Genomic DNA, 24,123 nt, shown 5'->3' on the forward strand with positions numbered 1-24,123 from the left:
GAGTGCATGTGATAATTGTCTTTCTGTGTCTGGGTTACCTCACTCAGAATGTTTTCTACCTCCATCCATGTGTCTGCACAATTCAAGATGTCGTCATTTTTTTCTGCTGTGTAGTACTCCATTGTGTAAATGTACCACATTTTCCTTATCCATTCTTTGGTCGAGGGTCATTTAGGTTGTTTCTAGGTTCTGACTATGACAAAAAAAGGTACTATGAACATAGTTGAGCACATGTCCTTGTGGCACAATTGAGCATCCTCTGGATATATACTCTGTCGGGGTCTGGTGACAACCCAGACCCTAAATTAGGTCTCTCTGAACCAGACCCCAACATAAACTATGTCTCTCTGGACCGGCATGGAGGTACGGGAATAAAGACACAACTCACATGGCTTTATCAGGAGGGAGATTCTCAGTGATGCCTCACGAAGTCCTGAGTTCCTCTAGCTTTATTCTCCAAACAGTCTTATACCAAAAACATTAGCATTCTGTCTCCTAGGTAACAAGGTAAATGGCTTTTAGTCATGTTGGTCCACCCACTGAGACAGTGTGCTTGAGCTAATGGGAGCTCACCAAAACCAGCTGGACTGGAACTGAAGGATCAAACTGTACCCTCTGAATGTGGCTCACAATTGAGGCAGATGGAGAAGCCAATGGTAATGGCACTAGAACTTGTCTCTATAGCAAGTACTAGCTTTTTGGGATCCTATTCTATTTGGATGCATACCTCTCTAAGCCTGGATTGAGGGGGGTGGGCCTTGGACTTCCCACAGGAAAGGACACCCAGACTTCTCTTAGAACTGGAGAGGAAAGGAGGAGGGGGAGTGCAGGAATGGGAAGGAAGTGGGAGGAGCAGAGGAAGTGGAAATTTTGAATGATATTTTTAAGTAATAAAAAATTGTTGGAAATATAAGAACATAAAACTACAAACATTTGCCACAACAGATAGAGGGTAGCTGCACTCTGGCCAACCTCAAAATCCAGAAAGAGTCCCAACTACACCTGGTACTTATTTGTGTGGTGGCATCGTAGAAACATCCCTTTGCCGTTTTCTCCAGAAGGACAACTGTGAGAAGGCCACGTACTGCTGCCCAAAAGTGCTTCTCATACCTGAACCCCTGTGTGGACAACTGTCTCAAGAAGAAGTGTGACCACAGAAAATCCTGGGCCCCAAGAAAACCAAACAATTCTGGGACGTTGTTTGGTCTAGGACACCTGGGAACAAATGCATTTCTTTTTCACTGAAGAAAAGGGAAGTAATAATGCTAAGATTGGGCTAGTGACATGGACAAGTGTCTAAGTGCTGCTTCTAACCTTCTATTGTCTGAAGTTTTGGTCCCAACAATTCTGCAGCTGTTCAGTTCCAAATTAATTATAAACTGGTTGGCCTAGTAGCTCAGGCTTTTCTTATTAACTAATTCATACATCTTATATTAGCCCATTATTCTTGTCTTCTGTTGAAAATTCTCTGTTCAGTTCAGTACCCCATTTTTTAATTGAGTTAATTAGAGTTTTAATGTCTAGTTTCTTGAGTTCTTTATATATTTTGGAGATCAGACCTTAGTCTGATGCGGGGTTGGTGAAGATCTACTCCCATTCAGTAGATTGCCTTTTTGACCTAATGACAGTATCCTTTGCATTACAGAAGCTTCTCAGTTTCTGGAGGTCCTGTTTATTCACTGTTGCTCTTATTGTCTGTGCTACTGAGGTTCTACATAGGAAGTGGTCTCCTGTGCTCATGTGTTGCAGACTACTTCTGACTTTCTCTTCTATCAGGTTCAGTGTGATCAGATTAATATTGAGATCTTTAATCCATTTGGACTTGAGTTTTGTGCATGGTGATAGATATGGATCTATTTTCATTCTTCTACAGGTTGACATCCAGGTATGCCAGCACCATTTCTTAAAGATGCTTTCTTTCTTTCACTGTACACTTTTAGCTCATTTGTCGAAAATCAGGTGTTCATAGTTTTGTGAATTCATATCTGGGTCTTCTATTCGATTCCATTGGTCAACATCTCTGTTTTTGTGCCAATACCAAGCAGTTTTCATTAATGTTGCTCTGTAATAGAGTTTGAAGTCAGGGATGGTAATTCCTCCGTAAATACTTTTATTGTATAGGATTGTTTTGGCTATCCTGGGCTTTTTGTTTTGCCATATAAACTTGATTATTGTTCTCTCAAGGTCTGTGAAGAAGTTTGTTGGGATTTTGATGGGGATTGCATTGAATCTATAGATTGCTTTTGGTGGAATTGCCATTTTTACTATGTTGATCCTCCAAATCCAAGAGCATGGGAGATCCTTCCATTTACTAGTATCCTCTTCAATTTCTTTCTTCAAGTACTTAAAGTTCTTGTCAAATAGATCTTTCACTTTTTTGGTTAGAGTTGCCCAAAAATACTTTATGCTATTTGTGACTATCATGAAGGATGATGTTTCTCTGATTTCCCTCTCTGCTTCTTTATCCTTTGTGTATAGGAGGGCAACTGATTATTTTGAGTTGATCTTGCATCCTGCCACATTACTAAAGGTGTTGATCAGCTGTAGGAGTTCTTTGGTAGAGTTTTGGGGTCGCTTATCATATCATCTGCAAATAACGAAAGTTAGACTTCTTCCTTTCCAATTCGAATCTCCTTGATCTCCTTATGCTATCTTATTGCTATTGCTAGAACTTCAAGCACTATATCGAAGAGGTATGGAGAGAATGGACAGCCTTGTCTTGTTCCTGATTTTAGTGGAATGGCTTAGAGTTTCTCTCCATTTAATTTAATGTTAGCTGTTGGCTTGCTGTATATTGCTTTTATTATATTTAGAAATGAACATTGTATCCCTAATTTCTTCAATACCTTTATCATTAAGGGGTGTTGAATTTTGTCAAATGCTTATTCAGCATCTAATGAAATGATCATATGGTTTTTTTTCCTTCAGTTTGTTTATATGATGGATTACATTGATAGGTTTTTGTATGTTGAACCAGCCCTGCATATCTGGGATGAAGCCTACTTGATCATAATGTATAATTTTTTTGCATGTGTTCTTAGATTTGGTTTGCCAGTATTTTATTGAGAGTTTTTGCATCAATGTTCATGAGTGAGATTGGTCTGTAATTCTCTTTCTTGGTTAAGTGGTTTGAGTATCAGAGTAACTGTAGCTTCATAAAAGGAGTTAGTCAATGACTCTTCTGTTTCTATTTTGTAAAACACATTAGGGAGTATAGGTATTAGCTCTTCTTGGAAGTTCTGGTAGAATTCTGCATTGAAACCATCTGATCCAGGGCTTTTTCGGGGTAGGGAGGTTTCTGATGACAGCTTCTAATTCCTCGCGACTTACAGGTCTATTTAAATTGTTCACCTGGTCTTGATTTAATTTTGGTATATGGTACTTTTCAAAAAATAAGTCCATTTCTTCACATTTTCCAATTTTGTGGCATACAGGCTTTTGTTGTAAGATCTAATGATTCTCTGAATTTCCTCTGTGTCTGTGGTTATGTCCCCCTTTTCACTTCTGATCTTATTAATTTGAGTGTTCTCTCTCTGCCGTTTGATTAGTTTGGATAGGGGTTTGTCAATCTTGTTGATTTTCTCCAGGAACCAGCTTTTTGTTTCATTGATTCTTTGGATTGTTTTCTGTGTTTCTATTTTGTTGATTTCAGCCCTTAGTTTGATTATTTCTAGTCTTCTACTCCTCCTGGGTGAATCTGCTTCTTTTTTTTCTAGAGCTTTCAGGTGTGCTGTTAAGTCTCTAATGTGTGTTTTCTCTGTTTTCTTTATGTGGGCACTTAGTGCTATGAACTTTCCTCTTAGCACTGCTTTCATAGTGTCCCATAGGTTTGGGTATGTTGTGTCTTTATTTTCTTTGAATTCAAGGAAGACTTTAATTTTTTTATTTATTTCTTCCCTGACCCAGGGATGGTTCAGTAGTTGACTGTTCAGTTTCCATGAGTTTGTAGGCTTCCTGGGGTTAGAATTGTTGTTGAATTCTAACTTTGTTACATGGTGATCTGATAGTACACAGGTGGTTACTACAATTTCTTTGTATCTATGGATGTTTGCTTTGTTACCAATTATGTGATCAATTTTTGAGAAGGTTCCATGAGATGCTGAGAAGAAAGTATATTCTTTCCTATTTGGGTGGAATGTTCTATAGATGTTAGATCCATCTGTTAGGTCCATTTGGTTCATTACATCTGTTAGTTCTCTTATTTCTCTGTTAAGTTTCTGTCTGGTTGACCTGTCCATTGGTGAGAGAGGAGTGTTGAAATCACCCACTATTAGAGTGTCGGGGTTGATGTATTTTTTTTTTGCCTGAAGCAGAAGTACTAAGAGAAATTATGATGCTAAGATTGGGCCAGTGACAGACCAGTTTATAAGTACTGCTGCCAACCTTCAGCCCTGACTGTGATTCACATTATGCAAGGAGTAAACTGCTTCCAGTAGTTGTCCCCTGACCTCCATGAGTGTGCTGTGACATGTGTGAATATACTCTCATAAAGAAGAAGATAAGTGTAATTTATTATTACTGAATAAGTGTAACCCAAAGACATAAGTGTAAATAGATAAGTTTAATTTAAGGTTTTAATGGAATGAACATACATCACAAAGAACAAACAATCAGAAACAGTGGTGCGCATTTGCAGCCCAGCACTTGAGACTATGAGAAAGATGTAAGCAAGTGTGAGTGTTATAGCTTGGAGCTGCAAAGATGTCCTATCCTGACTTAGGGAGAAGCCAGGCTATACTTAGAGGGGCAATAGGACAGGTCTGGAGGATGGGGCCACAATAGGACAGCTCATCTCTGGAAGGAAAGATATCCTGACTTGTAAGTAAACCAAGTTACCTGAAATTGGAGTGCAGTGGGGATGGTCTTCCTGAAGGATATAGTAATCCTGCTCCTCTCCTGGAGAACCACTACAGCTGAGATCAGCTCCGTTCCCCTAAGAGAATATCCTAGCAGAGTCATCCACTTCTCCTTCGATTCAAGATTTTACGTCTCAGCTAACACTCTGCTGAATAGGATTATAAATTGTATCCCATGCAGATGTACACAGCGAGCTGCAAGTATTTTGAATATGAAGAAGTATTTCACATAAAAACACATGAAAAAGAATAAAACAAACACACTTGTAAATGTATATTTCACATGGATAATATTTGTACATGTATTGATGTGTAATATTCATAAAGTTCCATCCAGGTGGAACTGACAAAGATGAGGGCAGAATGAGGCAGACACTGTTGGGATTATGGAAATGTCATCCATGAGAGAATTGATTTCAGAGTCTACTACCCAACCAGTCCACAGCCTTGGGGAAGTCAGAGCCTGGTGCCTGAGGCGGGCAGTTCCCCTTCCTGTGAGACTGCTCCAGTACACCCATGTCATGGAAAGTGTCTACTTCGAGAGGCCACACCCTGTATTTCTTGTCCCTCCAGACAATCTCTGTAGCTCTGCCCATAAACACAGTTGCAACTTCCAAGAGGAGATGCCATGACCTTCACCTTCACAGCCCTGCTCTGTATGGGTAAGATGCAGAGATGGGGAGGGGATACTGTGGTCTAGGAGAGATGCTGTTGGCCCATCAGGAAACCCAGAGTCTCATGAGATTCTAAAAAGAGAAGAACCTGCTCAAGTTTCGGGAACAAACCTCTACAGAGAACTCTCTTCTAGGAAAGACTCTGAGACTCAGAACTCCAGTGATGACACATGAGCGTCTGCAGATGTCGTGACCTTTATTCTCATCATTCCAGGAACCATGCCTGGACCATGAGGATGGAGAACCACACATGTGTGCTGACCATGGGATGGCTGGACAGTTGGGGTCGGAGGCTGAAATCTGAGGATGGATGTCCTGGGTCACTGCTGCTCATTTTCTTGCAGGGATTCTCCCCAAGTCTATCCTCACAGTAGAGCCAGACTGTGGTCCCTAAGCATACTCCAGTGACTCTTTGTGAGGGGATCACATGAGCCAAAGACTACAGTCTATTCTGTTAGATATTAGGATAGATACACCAGCTTGTTTCTTGGGCCCATTTGACTGGGAAATTTTTCCCAACACTTTACTCTGAGGCAATGGTCTGTCTTTGAGGCTGAATACACCAGAGGAATGGATTTTGGTTTTGTACCCAATCTGTTAGCCAGTGTCTTTTTATAAGTGAGTTGAGTTTAATTATATTAAGGGATATTAATGATCAGTGATTGCTAGTTCCTGTTATTTTAGCTTTCATTGTTCTTGATGTTATTGTGTGTGTCTTTCCCTTCTTTGGGATTTTCTGCTGTGAGGTTGTGGAGTAAGTGGAACACTCCTCTATTACTGGTGGGAATGCAAACTTGTGCCACCACTTGAAAATCAGCAAGGTGGTTTCTCAGAATATTGAGGAATCAACCTATCTCAGGACCAATAAATATGACTCTTGGGCATATACCCAAAAAAAGCTGAATCATACTACAAGGACATTTGTTCAACTCTGTTCATAGCAGCCACAGTATTGGGGAAGTCAGAGTCTGCTACCTGAGGAGCGCAGTTCCCCCTCCTGTGGGGCTGCTCCATTACAACCCTGTCATGGGGAGTGCCTGCCTCCAGAGGCCACACCCTATGTCTCCTGTCCCTCCGGGCAGTCTCTGTTGTTCTGCCCCTGAGCACAGTTGCAGCCTACAGGAGGAGAAGCCATGACTTTCACCTTCACAGCCCTGCTCTGTCTGGGTGAGATGTGGAGATGGGGAGGGGATAGCATCCTCTGGAAACGATGCTGCCCCACAGCCCAGCACTGGCCCATCAAGAAACCCCAGGGTCTCGGGGGATTCTGAAGAGGGGAGGACCTGCTCAAGCCTCAGGGACAAAACTCTCACAGGGAACTCTCTTCCAGGACTGACTCTTGGCCTTGGGACCCCAGTGCTGGCAGGTGAGTGGGTGTCTGCAGATGTCCTGACCTGCACCTCTCATCATCCCCAGGAGCCCTGCCTGGGCAGTGAGGACGGAAACAGCACACGTGCGCTGGGGTGGACGGAGGGTCGGGAATGGGGTTGCAATCTTAGGATGGCTGTCCTGAGTCCTAGCTGCTCTTTTCTTACAGGAGTCCTTCCTAAGCCTGTCCTCAGAGCACAGCCACACTCTGTGGTCTCCGAGCAGAATAAGGTGACCTTCTTGTCACCTTCTTATCCTGTGAGGGAGCCACAGGAGCCAAAGAGTATAGATTTTATAAAGAAGCATACCAAACACCATGGCACATAGACATTTCACAGAGCCCGAAGAACAAGAATGAATTCTCAATCTCAGAATTAGACTATCACCACGCAGGGCGATATCGCTGTCAATATCAGACCCCTGATGGAAGGTCAGAATACAGTGACCCCCTGGAGCTGGTGGTGACAGGTGAGAGGACACAGTCTGTTCAGTGAGTATGCCCACCCCCTCACAACCAGGGAACATAATGATACTATCGAGGACATTTAACAGATTCCTTCTTCTCTCCTAGGATTCTACAGTAAACCCAGGCTGTCAGCCCAGCCCAGCCCTGAGGTGACTGAAGGAGAGAATGTCACCCTCCAGTGTGACTCACAGCAGGCATATCACTGTTTCAGTCTGACTAAGGAAGGACCACAGCAGCTGTCCCAGACACTGGACTCACAGTGTATCACCTCTACTGGGCAGTACCAGGCCCTGTTCTCCGTGGGCCCTGTGACCTCCAATCAAAGGTGGATATTCAGATGCTACAGCTTTAACAACAATAGCACTCAGGTGTGGTCAGAACCTAGTAAGCCCCTGGAGCTCCTGGTCTCAGGTGAGGAACCCTAGCCTTTCCCTAGAATGATGCTGAAATGGTACAGGTGCTCAGAGAGGCCTTGGTGTGTGGTGTGTGTGAGGATTCAGGGCTGCTGAGTCCATTAACACAGAACACGGAAGACAGTGATCACAAATACAGAATCCAAGGCACACAGTGACAGCAAAGCCCAGGAGATCCAGAACAGATGAATCTTCATGGAGCCTTGTGTTACTCTGGATCAACTCAAGTCATCATCCACAAGAGCACAGTAATCCCACGAAAGAGAGGGAGGAGCTAGAGAACTCAGGACACCAGGAAAACAGGGCCCACAGAAACAACTAAGCAGGGATCATGAGGGCTCACAGAGACTGAAGCAGCAACCACAGAGCCTGCATGGGTCTGCCTTAGGCCCTCTGCACACATGCTGTGGTTGTTTAGCTTGGGTTTTTGTTGTTGTTTGTTTGCTTGCTCGTTTATTGGTTTGTTTTGGCATTTCACTGTAAAGTCCTGATTGTTCTGTACCCCACACCATATGTCAGGCTGGCCTTGAACTCACAGACATCTGCCTGTATTTGCTTCTGGTGCTGGGGATTAAAGGAATGCACCATCACAGGCTGACAAGCTTGGGGATTTGTTAGACTCTTAACAACTGGAGTGAGGAAGTCTCTGACTCTTTTAAATGCACGTGGGATCTTTTTCCTCTAACCGGGTCATGTTGTCCACCTTAATACGATGGTGTGTGACTAGGCTTGTTGCATGCTGTCAGGCCATGTTGCTTTAATATCACCGAGAAGGCTGCACTTTTCTGAAAGGAAATAGAGCAGTGGTTCTGGGGAGAAAGGAGGTGAGGAAGCTGATGTTGGGATGTATTGTATGACAGAAGAATAAATTAGAAAGAAAAAAGGAGTGCCATCCAAAGTGACTTTCCCTGTGTCACTCTCAGACAGACTCACCTCCTTCTCTGCTACTTCCTTGCAGGGACCCTCCACAAACCCACCATCAAGGCTGAGCCAGGATCTGTGATCACCTCAGGAAGTCCCATGGACATTTGGTGTCAGAGGACCCTGGATGCAGAAATCTATGTTCTGCATAAAGAGGGAAGCCAAAACCCCTGGGGTACACAGACCCCAAAGAAGCCAGAGAACAAGGCCAAGTTCTCCATCCGTTCTGTGACATTCCAACATGTGGGACAATATCGTTGCTACTGTTACAGTATGTCTGGCTGGTCAGAGCACAGTGACAACCTGGAATTGGTGGTGACAGGTGAGGGGACAGTCAGGGTCTCAGTCCCAGGTTCTGCTCTCAGGAGTATTCCCCTCCCTCAGCCTAGCCCTGAAGAACATTGTGCCTTGTGACCACATGTAACAGTCTACCGCCTTCTGTCCTAGGAATCTACAACATTAAACCCCACCTGACAGCCCTTCCTGGCCCTGTGGTGACTTCAGGAGGGAACATGACTCTCCAGTGTGTCTCAGAAGGGAGGTATGACAAGTTCATTCTCACCAAAGAAGATCAGAAGTTCCTCGGCCCCGTGAACTCACAATCTATACCCAGTAAAATGCAGTACCAAGCCTTGTTCTCTATAGATCATGTAACAGCAGATCACAAAGGGACATTCAGATGTTATGGTTACTACAAGCAGACCCCACAGCTGTGGTCAGGACCCAGTGACCCCCTGGAAATACACATCTCTGGTGAGTCATTCCCATCATTGACCAAGAATATTTAACACCCAATGCCCTTTGCCATGGAAGTGCCCCACTGGGTAGTTGCAGATAAAGAATGAAAAAGGAACATCCATTCCATCCTTTGTTGCAATCTAGGTTTGAAGTAAACAGCATGAAGCTATTGAGGAGGTTACAGGGCAGATGTAGAACAGTGTGCAGTCAGGAACCTTGGGTAGGCACCTAATCCTCACCCTCCTGTAATGTCAGGACAATGTAGTCCACTCTGAAGTTTCTGTTTTCACTGGTGCTTCACAGTGGTGCTGAAGGAAATAATAAGAGAGGGAACCCCGCTATGCCAAGGAAAAAAGATTCATTCCAGAATTTCATTAGTTTATAGATTGAAAATTATGTGTGTTTGCATTAAATGAGAATGAAGAACACATAAAAAAAACCCTCAGGTCATAAGCCCACATCATACTCTTCTTCTCTACACAAGATCATTGGAGACTATCAGTTCATCCTAGAACATGACTAAGCCCAAGACAGTTGAATAGAAAGAATTCAAACTCAAAGCACTGAAGGCATAGGGGCCAAGTTCTGTCTGGGGAATTTTGAGGTCCTTGGTGGACATTCAGTTATCTTAAAGACATTTAGTTATCTTGGGGACATTTAGTTATCTTGGGAACATTTAGATTTCTTGAGGGAATTTTGACCATCACTAAACTTTGTAACTTCTTTGTCCACAGCCACAGCTTCAGAGAAATGGGATCACACAGTGGAGAATGTCATCAGGATGGGTTTTGCTGTCATGATCCTCATAGTTCTTGGGATTCTGGTTTTTGAGGCTTGGGGCAGCCAGAGACAAAGACAACATGCAGTTTAGAGGTAACCAAACGAGAAAGAAGGAAATATTTCAAGGATCCTCAACCTGTGAACAAAATCTAATGATCCGTGTTTTCTGTAAAAGTCCAGATCTTACATTGAGGAGCTGTTATGAGAGGATGTACAGGGAGCAAATGTGTTTTGCATGCAGAGGAAAGTGTGAGTGTTGGGTGAGAAAGGCGTGACTCTGGTAGGCCCATGGAGGAAGTTGTGTCATGGTCTTGATATCATGATGTCTAGAGTAAACTCTAGAATATTGGTGCTCTAATAATTAATACAGTTGAGGTCAATGGAAGGGGTACAAGGAGCTGGGATGCCACATGAAACCTCCCAGCCCAGATGCTCAAGGGTTCTTTCCACTCAGTGCACAATACTACTTCACAGGAAGTTATACAAATGGTGAAGGAAACAGATTGCTGATGGAAGCATGAGGAGAATCTATTGTCCCCGTGCTGGGAAAATATAGTGGTATAGTATTCCTGTTTTAAAAATAAAACTTGCTTGAATATCAGAATGCAAGACAGCCACCCTAGTCATCTACATAGGTTAGGCAGGGGTGGCTCACACCTTTAAACCCATCGGCGGCACTAATTAGCCATATGACTGGGTGGTGGTGGTACACACCTTTAATCCTTGCACTAGAGAGGAATTTAAGATGCAAGAAAACAGGTCTCAACTGTCTCAGACTGAGGATTCATGGTGGCAGGATCACCCATTAGGTCTAAGAAAGAAATAAAAGCTAACGACTGTCCACTTGCTTTTCCTATCTTCATCTTGATCCCCAATATCTGTCTCTGGGATTTTATTGTTTGTGCTACAGGGAACAAATGGTTGTCAAGACTTCAACCGTTACCAGTACTTCCTAACACTTCAGATGCTTCTGCATGAAGCTGTGGGAGAAGGAATGAGCAACAACAAAGTGAACCAGAAGAGAAAGGGTGAATGGATCCAGCAGAGATACCCAATATCTGTGAAATTATAGACCTCCTCCTATACCTAAGTCAGCAAATTACATGCTGGGAACATGGAAATAAAGTGACCATGTCAGGAGTCCCAAAATTTGTCTCCATGTATTGTCTCTCAGAGGAATAGTTTCAGGTTCTGAGGTCTCTTCACATCATTAATTAAGAAAACGGCCCCACAGACATGACTACAGTTTAATCTCACCAAAGCGCATCCTCAGTTGAGGTTCCCTGTTTCCAATTGACTTTAGTCTTCATCAAAATGACAAAAACCAACCAATGCAACTGCTCACCCCAATGCATATTCTCAGAAATAAGAATCCATGTATGAACACTCCCATGTTGCTGGACTAGTTGATTCTCACATTAACCCTGAAAGAGAGGCCATCGTCCTCATTGTACACCAAGGAAGGGCAGAGGGAGATTATTACCAGCTTCAGTTTGAAAGTGAGCAGATGATATTCCTGCACCTTACATAGCAGCCAGAAAATTTGATCCCCTGAGCATTAGTGCTGAGTGCGTTGAGACAGGATCTGCAGTGTCGTGTCAGGAAATCTGGTACAGATAGAGAAGAAACAAAGGGAAAAACACAGTGAAGAGGTTTGGAAGCAGAGAAGGGAGTAGATGTGTCTTCCTGTGTCAGAAATGGAGAAGTCAGAGGAATAAGGAAATTGCCAGTTTCAAACCACAAGCTCAGGCAAAGAAGGAAGGCACATCCCCAGTGAGTCACCTAGGGCTTGCATGACTGTTTCTGCTATGGATTGCAGAATTATGCAGTGAGAGACCAGAGAGTACTTCACAGGTCAGCCCATCAGAGATGCATATCTCATGGAGATAGCTCTTATTTAACAGGGTGAGAAGAAATATTGACACCAGAGATGCACATCTTATTAACCTTATCTAGCAAAATGATAAGGTACAAAATCTTCTGAATGTGTTAGGTGTCCTCATTGCAGATTTGGTGTATGGTGAGCTCTTTCTCCACATTAGAGTTTGGGGATTCTTTCCACAGCATGGCAGTGTGTTAATTGTTTACTGGTCACATATATCAGTGGGTGGTCAAAAGATGACCTTTTGTTTACTTGTATAGCTTTGATAAATAGAATATATACTGGGACATGCTTCATAACTGGCTCTATTTGTCACACAAGGTGTGTAGACCTTTAAAAGTCTGGTTGTCCTTTTTTTTCAGACTAACTGCTGATGGGGAAGCTCAACCAATCACATCTGGTTAGGGTGTGGCCACCTGGAGCCCAGGTAAAAAAACCAGGAGATGCAGGTGCATGGTCTCTCTCTCTCCGCGGTGCTTGCCAGACCATTTTGGATTTCGGACCTCCCACTCTTGCAACGTGAGTTCCCCATTTTTCAACTATTAAAATATAACTGTTGTTCTTGAGCTGGTCTGGTTACTTATCGTATAGACCTAATTCGTCAGCACTTGACGCCCGAACGTGGGGCTACTTTCGGCCCACGCTATTTGTGCATATAGTGACTTGACTTCCCTGGGATCTGCGCCCTGCACCATTTGCGCATATGGCAGGGCAGCTTGTCTTCCCTCCACTCTGCGCCCCGCGCCCACGCCCAGCGTTCCCTTCCTGGTGGCTCCACAAGCACCGGACCCCGAGCACTTCCAGGGGCGAGCGCCCCATACCCCGCACCGCATCACAGGCTTTGGGTCCAGCCACAGAGGAAGTTTAAGCTAGACTAAAGGCCCTTTTGTGAATCTAGCATGGGTTTAAACCTTATAGTTACGTACAGGGTCAGAGTCACAGATGTTCAAAGCTTACTAAGAAAAAGCATGTCGAGACTGCCCCTGGAGAGGTAAGCATCTGGCTTCATGGTTGGAGAGCTCATCTCTCTAAGCCCTAGCCCTGGGAGGAAATCCCATGCCCCACTCCCACCCATCAAGCCCTAGAGACCCTGATCTGCCTCCACACTCATACTACCATCCTCCACCACATCTGTGACCATGGTAGCCTTAGCCCACACTGCCCCTGGAGAGGTAAGCATCTGGGTTCCTAGTTAGAGGGCTCAGCTCTCCAGGCCCTTGCACTGGGAAAATCATTCTCTACCTCTTTCCCACCGACCAAACTCCAGAGACCCCAGCAGCCTCCACACACTTCCTACCAATCCCTACCACATTTGTAACTACCTGAGCCTTGGCCCAGACTGCCCATGGACAAAACCTTGACTTAGACTTTCCCTGGAGAGAACCTTGACCCAGACAGCCCTTGGAGAGGAGCCCAGGAGCCTTACCAACATCCACTAGAGGCAGGGACCTGCGTGCACCCAAAGGGAAACTGACCAACTAAGCCACAGGCTTCACCTTCACCAATCAGAGGAAGAGGGACTCGCTGAAAGATAGAGTCTCTCTGCCCCACTGGAGGAAGACATGGGCAGACTGTAGTGTAAAAATACATCTAACAACACCAATACAGCGCCATCTGAACCTAGTGGTTCTACAACAGGAAGATATCAACATACTAAGAAGAAGCAGAAGAAAGCAACCTTAAATGTAACTTTATGAAGATGGCTAAGACCCTTAAAGAGGAAATAAAAAATACCCTTAAAGAAGTGAAAGAAAAGAAAAACAAAAATTGGAAGAAATCAATAAATTCCATCAAGAAAGAGGAGAAAATCAAAACAGAAAAAAGAAACAAAGCAATCAAACAAGTAAAGCAAATAGTTCAAGACATGAAAATTGAAATAGGGATGATAAAGAAAATACAACTGAGGGAATTCTGGATATGGAAAATCCGGGTAAAGAACAGGAACTACATATGTGAGTGCAGCGAACAGATTGCAAAAGGTAGAAGAGAAAATCCCAGAACTTGAAGATACGATAGAGGAATTAGATTCATCTGTCAAAGAAAATGTTAAATTCAACAAATCCTTAACACAAAACATCCAGGAAATCTGGGACACTTTGAAAAGACCAATAGTGTAGAAGGAGAATGATGTAGGAGGTCCTTCTTTCTATGTGTTGCTTGTATTGGTTAATGAATAAAGAAACTGCCTTGGCCTGATAGGCCAGAACTTAAGTAGGTGGAGAAGACAGAATTGAATGCTGGGAGGAAGAAAGGGAGAGGAAGGGAGAGACTCCATGAAGCCGCTAAAATCTGTCATACCGAATCTTTCCTGGTAAGCCACTGCCACGTGGTGATACACGGATTAATAGAAATGAGCTGTACTAAGATGTAAGAGTTAAGCCAATAAGATGTTAGCACTAATAGCACAAGCAGTGATTTAATGAATACAGTTTGGTGTAGTTATACAGGGTTAAACAAGCTGGGAGGCCGAGAAAAACAAGTGGCCCTCTCTCTTGCAACAGACCAAAACTAAGACTATTAGAAATAATGAAGGAGAAGAACTCCAGCTCAAAGGTATAGAAAATATATTCAACAAAATCATAAAAGAAAACTTCTCCAACCTAGAGAAGGACATCGCTATTAAGGTACAAGAAGATTACAGAACACCAAATTGACTGGAGGGAAAAAAAGGTCTCTCACCATATAATAAAAATTCGAAACATGCAGAATAAAAAAAAGAATATTAAGAACTGCAAAGGAAAAAAGGCCAAGTAACATATTAAAGCATACCCTTCAGAATTACATTCAACTTCTCAATGGAAACTGAAAGCCAGAAGGTCCTGGTCAGATATGTTGTAGACACTAACAGGTGGCAGATGAAATCCCAGACTACTATATACAGCAAAGCTTTAAATCACCATAGACAGAAGAAATAAGAAATTCCATGACATAACCAAATTTAAACATTATCTATCCAAAAATCCAGAATTACAGAAAGTATTAGAAGGAAAACTCCAACTCAAAGAATTTAGCTGCACCCTTGAAAGCGCAGGAAACAAACAGCCTCACAGCTCACACTAGTAAACCCCAAAGAAGGGCAACAAAAAAAAAAACCACTACCACTGAAAAGTAAAAGGAATAAACAATCATTGGTCATGAATATCTCTTTCTTTCTTTCTTTTTTGCCAGGGCCAACTGTATTTATTTACCTATTCCCCACTTGTTTAATAATAGTTATTTAAATTGTTTTTATTGAGCTATGTACTTTTCTTTTTATTTTTATTTTATTACTTTAAAAAATACCAATTCAAATTCCCAGTCCTTACACACACCCTTCAACCCCCCTCCCTCCAATCCTAAGAGAGAACAAGGCACCCTGCCCTGTGGAAAGTTCAAGGCCTTTCCTATTACATCTAGGCTAAGCAAAGTATACATGATATGAAAATAGGATCCCTAAAGCCAGTACATGCAATAAAAACAAATTTCAGTGTCACTGTCAATAGCAACTCAGTCTGCCCCAATTGTCAACCACATTCAGAGGGACTAGTTTGATCCCATGTTCATTCATCTTAGTCCAGTTGGAGTTGGTGAGGTCCCATTAGCTCAGGTAAACTGTCTCAGTGGGTGAACCTCTCATGGCGTTGACCTCCTTGTTCATGCTCTCCCTCCTTCCACTCTTCAGCTGGACCTTGGGAGCTCAGTCCAGTGATCCGATGTGGGTCTCTGCCTCTGTTTCCATCTGTTATTGGGAGAAGGTTCTATGGTGATATTTAAGATAATCATCAGTCTGACTACAGAGCAAGACCAGTTCAAGCACCCTCTCTACTGCTTAGGATCTTAGCTGGGGTCATCCTTGTGGATTCTTGGAAATTTTTCTACAGCCAGGTTTCTTCTTTTTTATTTTTATTGTTTTATAAATAATACTATTCAAAATTTCCACTTGCTCCCATCCTCTCATTTACCTCCCGCTCCCCCATACACCTTCTCTCCTCCCCCTCCAGTCCTAAGAGAGGGCAGGGAATCCTGCCCTGTGGGAAGTCCAAGGCCCCCCCCTCTACATCCAAGCCTAGGAAAGTGTGCATCAAAACAGACTAGGATCCCAAAAAGTCAGTACAAGCAGTAGAATCAAAACCCAGTGCCATTATCAATGGATTCTCAGTCAGCCCTGGTTGTCAGCCACGTTCAGAGAGTCCGGTTTGATCACATGCTCATTCAGTGCCCATCCAGCTGGCTTTGGTGAGCTCCCATTAGATCAAGCACACTGTCTCAGTGGGTGGACCAACCCCTAGCAGTCCTGACTTCCTTGCTCATCTTCTCACTCCTTCTGCTCTTCAACTGGACCTTGGGAGCTCAGTCCAGTGCTCCAGTGTGGGTCTCTGTGTCTATCTCCATTTATCGCTGGGTGAAGGTTCTGTGGTGATATGCAAGATATTCATCACTAGCTAACCCCGAAATGGCTCCCTCAATTAAGATATCTCTTCCCTTGCTCTCATATTTGTCCTTCCTCCATCTTGACTATCCCATTCCCTCAAGTTCTCCTCAACCCTCCCCTTCTCTTCTTCCTTCTACTCCCCCACCCCATGCTCCCAATTTTATCAGGCAATCTTGTCTGTTTCCAATTACCAGGTGGGTCTATATATGCTTTTCTTTGAGTTCACCTTATTACTAAGCTTCTCTAAGATCATGAACTATAGGCTCAATGTCCTTTGTTTATAGCTAATATCCACTTATGAGTGAGTATATGCCATATTCATTTTGGGGGGTCTGGGTTACCACACTCAGGATAGTGTTTTCTATTTCTGTCCATTTGCATGCAAAATTCAAGATGTCATTGTTTTTTACCACTGAGTAGTACTCTAATGTGTATATAATCCACACTTTCTTTATCCATTCTTCCTTTGAGGGGCATCTAGGTTGTTTCCAGGTTCTGGCTATTACAAATAATGCTGCTATGAACATAGTTGAACAAATGCTTTTGTAGTATGATTGAGCATCTTTTGGGTATTGTTGGATCCTGAGGTAGGTTGATTCCCAGTTTTCTGAGAAACTACTATACTGATTTCCAAAGTGGTGGCACTAGACTGTATTCCCACAAACAATGGATGAATGTTCTCCATACTCCACATCATCTCCAGCATAAACTATCATTAGTGCTTTTTATTTTAGCCATTGTGACAGGTGTAAGATGGTATCTCAGAGTTGTTTTGATTTGTATTTCCCTGATAGCTAAGGAAGTTGAACATTTCCTTAAGTGTACTTTGGTCATTTGAAATTCTTCTGTTGAGAACTCTCTGTTTAGTTCAGTACCCCATTTTTTAATTTGGTTATTTAGAATTTAATGTTCAACTTCTTGAGCTTTTATATATTATGTAAATTAGTTCTTTGTCTGATGTGGGGTTGGTGAAGATCTTTTCCCATTCCCATTTAGTGGGCTGCTTTTTTATCTTATTGACTGTGTCCTTTGCTTTAAAGAAGCTTTTCAGTTTCAGGAGGTCCCATTTATTTATTGTTGCTCTTAGTGTCTGTGTTCCTTAGGTTATATTTAGGAAGTGGTCTCCTGTGCCAATGCATTGAAGACTACTTCCAAGTTTCTCTTCTGTCAGGTTCAGTGTGGTCAGATTTATACTGTGGTCTTTAATTCATTTGGACTTGAGTTTTGAACATGGCGACAGATATGGATCTATTTTCATTCTTCTATATGTTGACATCCACTTATGCCAGCACCATTTGCTGAAGATGCTTTCTTTTTTCTATTGTACAATTTTAGCTTCTTTGTCAAAAATCAGGTATTCATAGGTGTGTGGATTAATATCCGGGTTTTCAACACAATTCCGTTGGTCAACGTCTCTGTTTTGATGGCAGTATCAAACTGTTTTCATTACATAGATCTGTAATAAAGCTTGATATAACAGATGGTAATGCCTCTGGAAGTTCCTTTATTGTATAGGATTGTTTTGACTATTTTGGGGTTTTTGTGTTTCCATCTGAAGTTGATTCTTTCTAGGTCTGTGAAGAATTGTGTTGGGATTTTGATAGGGCTTGCAAGGAATTTATAGATTGCTTTTGGTAGAATTGCCATTTTTACTACATTGATCCTTACTTTCCAAGATCATGGGAGATATTTCCATTTTCTGGTATCTTCTTCAATTTTTTTTCAAAGACTTAAAGTTCTTGTCAAATAGGTCTTTCACTTCCTTGGTTAGTGTTACCCCAAGATATTTTATGTAATTTGTTGCTATTGTGAAAGGTGATGTTTTTCTGATTTCACTCTTAGCTTCTTTATCATTTGTGTATAGGAGGACTACTGATTTTTTAATTGATCTTGTATCCTCCCACATCACTGAATGTATTTAACAGCTGTAGGAGTTCTATGTTAGAGTTTTGAGTGTCATTTATATATACTATCATCTGCAAATAAAGAATGTTTGGCTTCTTCCTTTCCAATTTTAATCCCCTTGATTTCCTTTTGTTGTCTTATTGCTATTGCTAAAACTTCAAAAACTATGTTGAAGGGATATGGAGAGAGTGGACAGCCTTGTTCCTGATTTTTTTGGAACCACTTGGAGTTTCACTTTATTTAATTTGGTGCTAGCTGTCAGCTTGCTATATATTGCTTTTATTATATTATAATCGTTTTCTTCTACTTCTTCTTGTGAGGATGATCAAGTCTTTCTGTAGTGTGACCCTGGGTTCTGGTGTTACCATGTTGCTTTTTAGGTTGTTGAAGAAACTCTTGCATTGGTGCCTACCCATCTCATCTTTAAAATGAGGCCAGCAGTGTCTTTGTATCTTGGTCAAACCCTTGCTGTGGCAGTCTGAGTATTTGGGAGTTTTTCTTGGTCTGCTCTCTACTGTCAATGTCTATCTCAGAAAGCCTCTGAGATCTCTATGCACCTGCTATCTTGGTCTTCTCTCCTGGTTTGCTCTCTTGGTGTTCTCTCTTAATCCCCTCAGTGTTGAAGCATGCTCTCGGTCCCCTCAGTATTATAGCAAGCTCACAGTTCTTAGGCAGTGTGTGGTTAGTAGCTTGGGGTATCCTTGAATGATCTGGGTTTTGGGGGAGCCTAGCTGCAGGAACCTCCCTATTGGCTGACTAGAAAAGCTGAGGGAGTTGGGGAAGGGCCCCTGGGTTTCGTCCAACTGGGGAGGTCCTAGAGAGTGGGGCATGCAGCTGTGTGGCTATTCACTCACCTCTTAAGTCCCCTCAGTATTGGAGCAAGCTCTGTTTCACTGAGATTGCAGGAGAATAGGTGGGTTTGGGAACAGGGTGCAGTTTGTAGTTTGGATGGCGACTGGATGGGTTGGGGGGAGCCTCCTTGCTGGTTGGCTAGAAAAGCCAATGGAGTTGGGAAGGTGCCTGGGGTTTTGTCCTGCTGGGGAGGTTCTAGAGAGTGGGATGTCCTGCCATGTGGCTGTTCACTCACCTCCTAGGTCCCCTCATTATTGGAGCAATCTAGCTTCATTTATGTAGGCATTTAGTGCTATAAAATTTCCTCTTAACACTGCTTTCACTGTTCCCACAAGTATGGGTATGTTGTGTGGTCATTTTCATTGAATTTAGAAAGTCTTCAATTTCTCCTTTATTTCTTTCTCAACCCATTGTGATTAAGGTAACCACCGTTTAATTTTCATGTTTGTGGAATTTCTGAAACTAGTGTTGCTGTTGAATTCTAATTTTAAGCCATGATGATTCAATAAGATACATGGGGTTATTCCAATTTTTTTATCTGTTGAAATTTGTTTTGTTGACTAGTATGTGGTCAGTTTTGAAGAAGATTCCAGGAGGTGCTGAGAAGAAGGTATATTCTTTTATGTTTGGATGAAATGTTCTATAGATGTCTGTTAAATCCATTTGAGTCATAACATCTGTAAGTTTCCTCATTTCTCAGTTAAGTTTTTATCTGGCAGACCTGTCCCATGGTGAGAGTGGGGTCCTGAAGCCTCCCACTATTAGTGTGTAAGGTTTAATGTGTGATTTAAGCTTTTGTAGTGTTTCTTTTTTATATGAGGGTGCCCTTGTATCTGGGGCATAGATGTTCAGTATTGAGATTTCCTCTTGATGAATTTTTACTGTGACTAATATGAAATGTCCTTCTTAGTCTCTTTTGATTAAATTTAGTTTAAGGTCTATTTTGTTAGATATTAGGATAGCCACACCCACTTGTTTCTTAGGTCCATTTGACGGGAAAAATGTTCCCAACTCTTTATTCTGAAGTGATGTCTCTCTTTGATGTTGAGGTATGCTTCTTATATGCAACAGAAGGATGGATTCTGTTTTTGTTTCCAATCTGTTAGCCTGTGTCTTTTCATATGTGAGTTGAGTCCATTTATATTAAGGGATATTAATGACCAGTGATTACTAGTTCCTATTATTTTAATTTTTGTTGGTGGTGATGTTATTTAGTGTGTTTTTCCCTTTTCTGGGATTTCCTGCTGTGAGATCATCTATTGTCTGTGTTTTTAAGGATATAGCTAACTTTCTTCAGTTGGAATTTTCCTTCTGGTACTTTGTATAGGGCTGGGTTTGTGGCTAAGTATGGTTAAGTCTGGTTCTGTCATGGAATATCTTGCTTTGTCCATCAATTATAATTGAAAACTTTGCTGGATATAGTAATCTGGGCTTGCATCTGTGGTCTTTTAGAGTCTACAGCACATCTGCCCAGGACCTTCTTGCTTTCATGGTTTCCATTGAGAATTTGGGTGTAACTTTGATGGCTCTACCTTTATATGTTACTTGACCTTTTTCCTTTGCAGCTCTTAATAGTCTTTCTTTATTCTGAATGTTTTGAATTTTGATTATTATATGACAAGGGAACTTTTTTTTTATCCAGTGTATTTGGTATTCTGTTAACTTCTTGTATCTTCATAGGGATATCATTCTTTTGGTTGGGAAAGTTTTCTTCTATGATTTTGTTGAATATATTTTCTGTGCCTTTGAGGTAGAGATATTTTCTCCTTCTTCTATCCCTATTATTCTTAGATTTAGTCTTTTCATAGTGTTCCAGATTTCCTGGATGTTTTGTGTTAAGGATTTTTAGGATTTAATGATTTTTTTTGACCAGTGAATCTGTTTCATCTTTAGTATCTTGAACCCTTAAGATTCTCTCTTCCATCTCTTGTATTCTGTTGGTTATGCTTGTCTCTGTACTTCCTGATTGTTTACCCAGATTTTTCATATCCAGAATTCTCTCTGTTTGTGTTTTCTTTATTGCTTCTATTTCAGACTTCAAGTCTTGATTTTTTTGCTTCACGTGTTTGATTGGTTTTTTTCTTGGTATTCTTGGGTTTTTGAGAGATTTATTAATTCTTTGTATTAATAAATTTATTTATAATAAATTTACATATATAAACATAATTTTATATAATGATTTTCTATTTATAATTTATAATCATAATTGTATAATGATATTATTATATAATTATATTTATAATTTAAAATTATATTTTATATTTATTAATTTTTCCAATTTTTTGTTTTTCACTATTCCTTTAAGGAAGTTTCCATGTTCTGGCTATGAGAAACAATGCTGCTATGAGCATAGATGAACACATGACTTTGTGGTACAATTGAGCACCCTTTGGGTATATAACCAAAAGTGGTATTACTGGGTTTTGAGGAAGGTTGTTTCCTAAGTATCTGAGATATTGCCATATTCAAAGGGGCAGTAGCAGTTTGCACTCCTACCAGCAATGAAAGAGTGTTCCCTTTACCCCACAACCTCTCCAGCATAAGTTGTCATCACTGTTTTTGGTCTTGGACATTCTTACACATATAAGGTAGAATCTCAGAGTTATTTTGATTTGCATTTCTCTGATGGCTAAGGATGTTGAACATTTCCTTAAGTGTCTTTCAGCCATTTTAGATTCCTCTATTGAGAGTTCTCTGTTTATGTCTGCAACCCATTTTTTATTGGATTATTTGTTCTTTTGATGACCAGTTTCTTGGGTTTTTTGTATATTTTGGAGATCAGACCTCTGTCTGATGTGTGGTTAGTGACTATCTTTTCCCATTCTGTAGGCTGTCATTTTGTCTTGTTGACCATGTCCTTAGCTTTACAAAAGCTTTTCAGTTTCAGAAGGTCCCATTTATTAATTGTTTCTCTTGGTGTCTGTGCTGCTGTGGTTCTATTCAGGAAGTGTTCACCTGTGCCAATGTGTTCAAGTGTACTTCCCACTTTCTCTTCTATAAGGTTCAGTGTGGCTGGCTTTATGTTGAGGTCTTTAATTCAAATTGGACTTGAGTTTTGTGCATGGTGATAGATATAGGTCTATTTTCATTTTTCTACATGTTGATATCCAGTTATGCCAGCACTACTTGTTAAATATGCTTTCTTTTTTCCACTTGATATTTTTTGCTTCTTTGTCAAAACTCAGGTATTCAAAGGTGTGTGAACTAATATCCAGGTCTTCTATTTGGTTCCATTGGACCTCCAGTCTGTTCTTATGCCAATACCAGGCTGTTTTCAGTATTGTAGCTCTGTAGTAGACTTTGAAGTCAGGAATTGTGATGCCTCCAGAAGTTCTTTTACTGTATAGGATTGTTTTGGCTATCCTGGGTTTTTGCCTTTTCATATGAATTTGAGTACCATTCTTTCGAGGTCTGTAAAGAATTTTTCTGGAATTTTTATGTTTTCAGTACTTTAGCTGATGATGTAAGTCACAAAACAATCCCAAACCAGTTCAGAATTATGAATAATAAAAGGGTTATTTAATTAAGGGGAAAACTTACAGATCACTATCCTAGATAACAGTCCTCTGTGTGAATAAGAACAGAGTCTAGCAGATGGAAACAGGATACAGAAGCAAGAGAGCGGGTGTAAATTTACCACTGCTTTTACAGTATAAGAGACCATGCCCAAGTGGGCTGATATCTTAAAGGCTATTGGCTCCCACAGCAACTCCCCCTTTTATTTCAATAACAGAGTTTCAAACCCAATACAAAACTATATACACTAGGAATGGATATCAAGTATAATTCTCATTACAGCCAGCATAAAGAATAATAAGCAAGGAACATATGCTAAGTGTTTTAATAAACATTCTATCCTATGGAGTCTAAGTCTTATATAGGAAATGGCTTGGCTAGATCATAAGAGAACAGTAACTACAACTGTCTAATGTTCAACCCCACTGAAGGCCTGAAAAAGAAAATAATATTACTTGAGCAGGCAGAAAGTACAATCAAGTAGCTTTCAAAGTGAGCAATATATGATGGAGACAATTTGCTACCTGAGCAAGCACCCAAAGTCTCATTTTGCAAAGTTTAAGCAACCAACTGTGGCTATGGCCTAGCATAACTGAAAAACCATTTTCAGAGGCAGGAAATTTTCAAAACCATCTTCCCCTGTCTTGGCAAGATTTGACAGCCCTGCTTATCATTTTCTGGATATCATGTAACTTGTCAGTGATTGAGGCATTATCGATTCCTTGCCCAAAGTTGAGTTTTCCCAAGAAGAAAAGAAGTTCCAAATGGAATGTCTTCAGTCCTCAATATTCTCTTGGGAATAGATTGGTGCTGCCAGAAGCAATCATGTCCCATGTCAACAGAACCCTAAGTTATTTAAATGCCATGTTCCACAAATCCTTAGAGTGGTTGAAGATTACCTATCTAGACAGAATACAATCTCTATGTATCTAAAGAACCTAATTGATCTGACTGTATGTACAACAAACATGAACAACTATTGACCTATAATAATTAATACCTGTATAACTTAAATACTAAAACGTCACATCAGAATACCAAATAATCTGTAAACAAATGTACAACAAATGAGAACAATGACCTCAAAATGTAAACAGTCTATAAGTATCTTGATCAGAGGTAGGAGTAATATATAATGCAAGATGAAAATATAACCTAAAAGTTTTATCAATATACAAAATGTCCTAAACTGAGGTGGAAACATGCATATATACAATCTGACAGAATAACTTTGCATAGGTGTACAAATAACGTAAATATGTATAACAAATATAATTTGAACTTGTATCAATATGCAACAACTGTATCAATGTAATTTATCCACAAATAATAGCTCACAAG

At 41.1% G+C, this 24,123-nt stretch overlaps 1 protein-coding gene across 1 annotated transcript; it reads left to right on the top strand.

Moving 5' to 3' along the window:
• The first annotated feature begins 6,620 nt into the window (after positions 1-6,620).
• Positions 6,621-11,365, top strand: LOC148123481 (leukocyte immunoglobulin-like receptor subfamily B member 3-like). The gene is given in 9 exon segments (XM_087910027.1): positions 6,621-6,697; positions 6,861-6,896; positions 7,068-7,141; positions 7,144-7,366; positions 7,470-7,775; positions 8,736-9,020; positions 9,146-9,451; positions 10,171-10,309; positions 11,127-11,365. Coding segments are annotated over 8 exon segments (1,401 nt in total). The 5' UTR covers positions 6,621-6,663; the 3' UTR covers positions 10,308-10,309; positions 11,127-11,365.
• The last annotated feature ends 12,758 nt before the right edge of the window (positions 11,366-24,123 follow it).

Source organism: Myodes glareolus, chromosome 1, assembly GCF_982192425.1.
Source record: "Myodes glareolus chromosome 1, mMyoGla1.1, whole genome shotgun sequence".
Taxonomy (NCBI): domain Eukaryota; kingdom Metazoa; phylum Chordata; class Mammalia; order Rodentia; family Cricetidae; genus Myodes; species Myodes glareolus.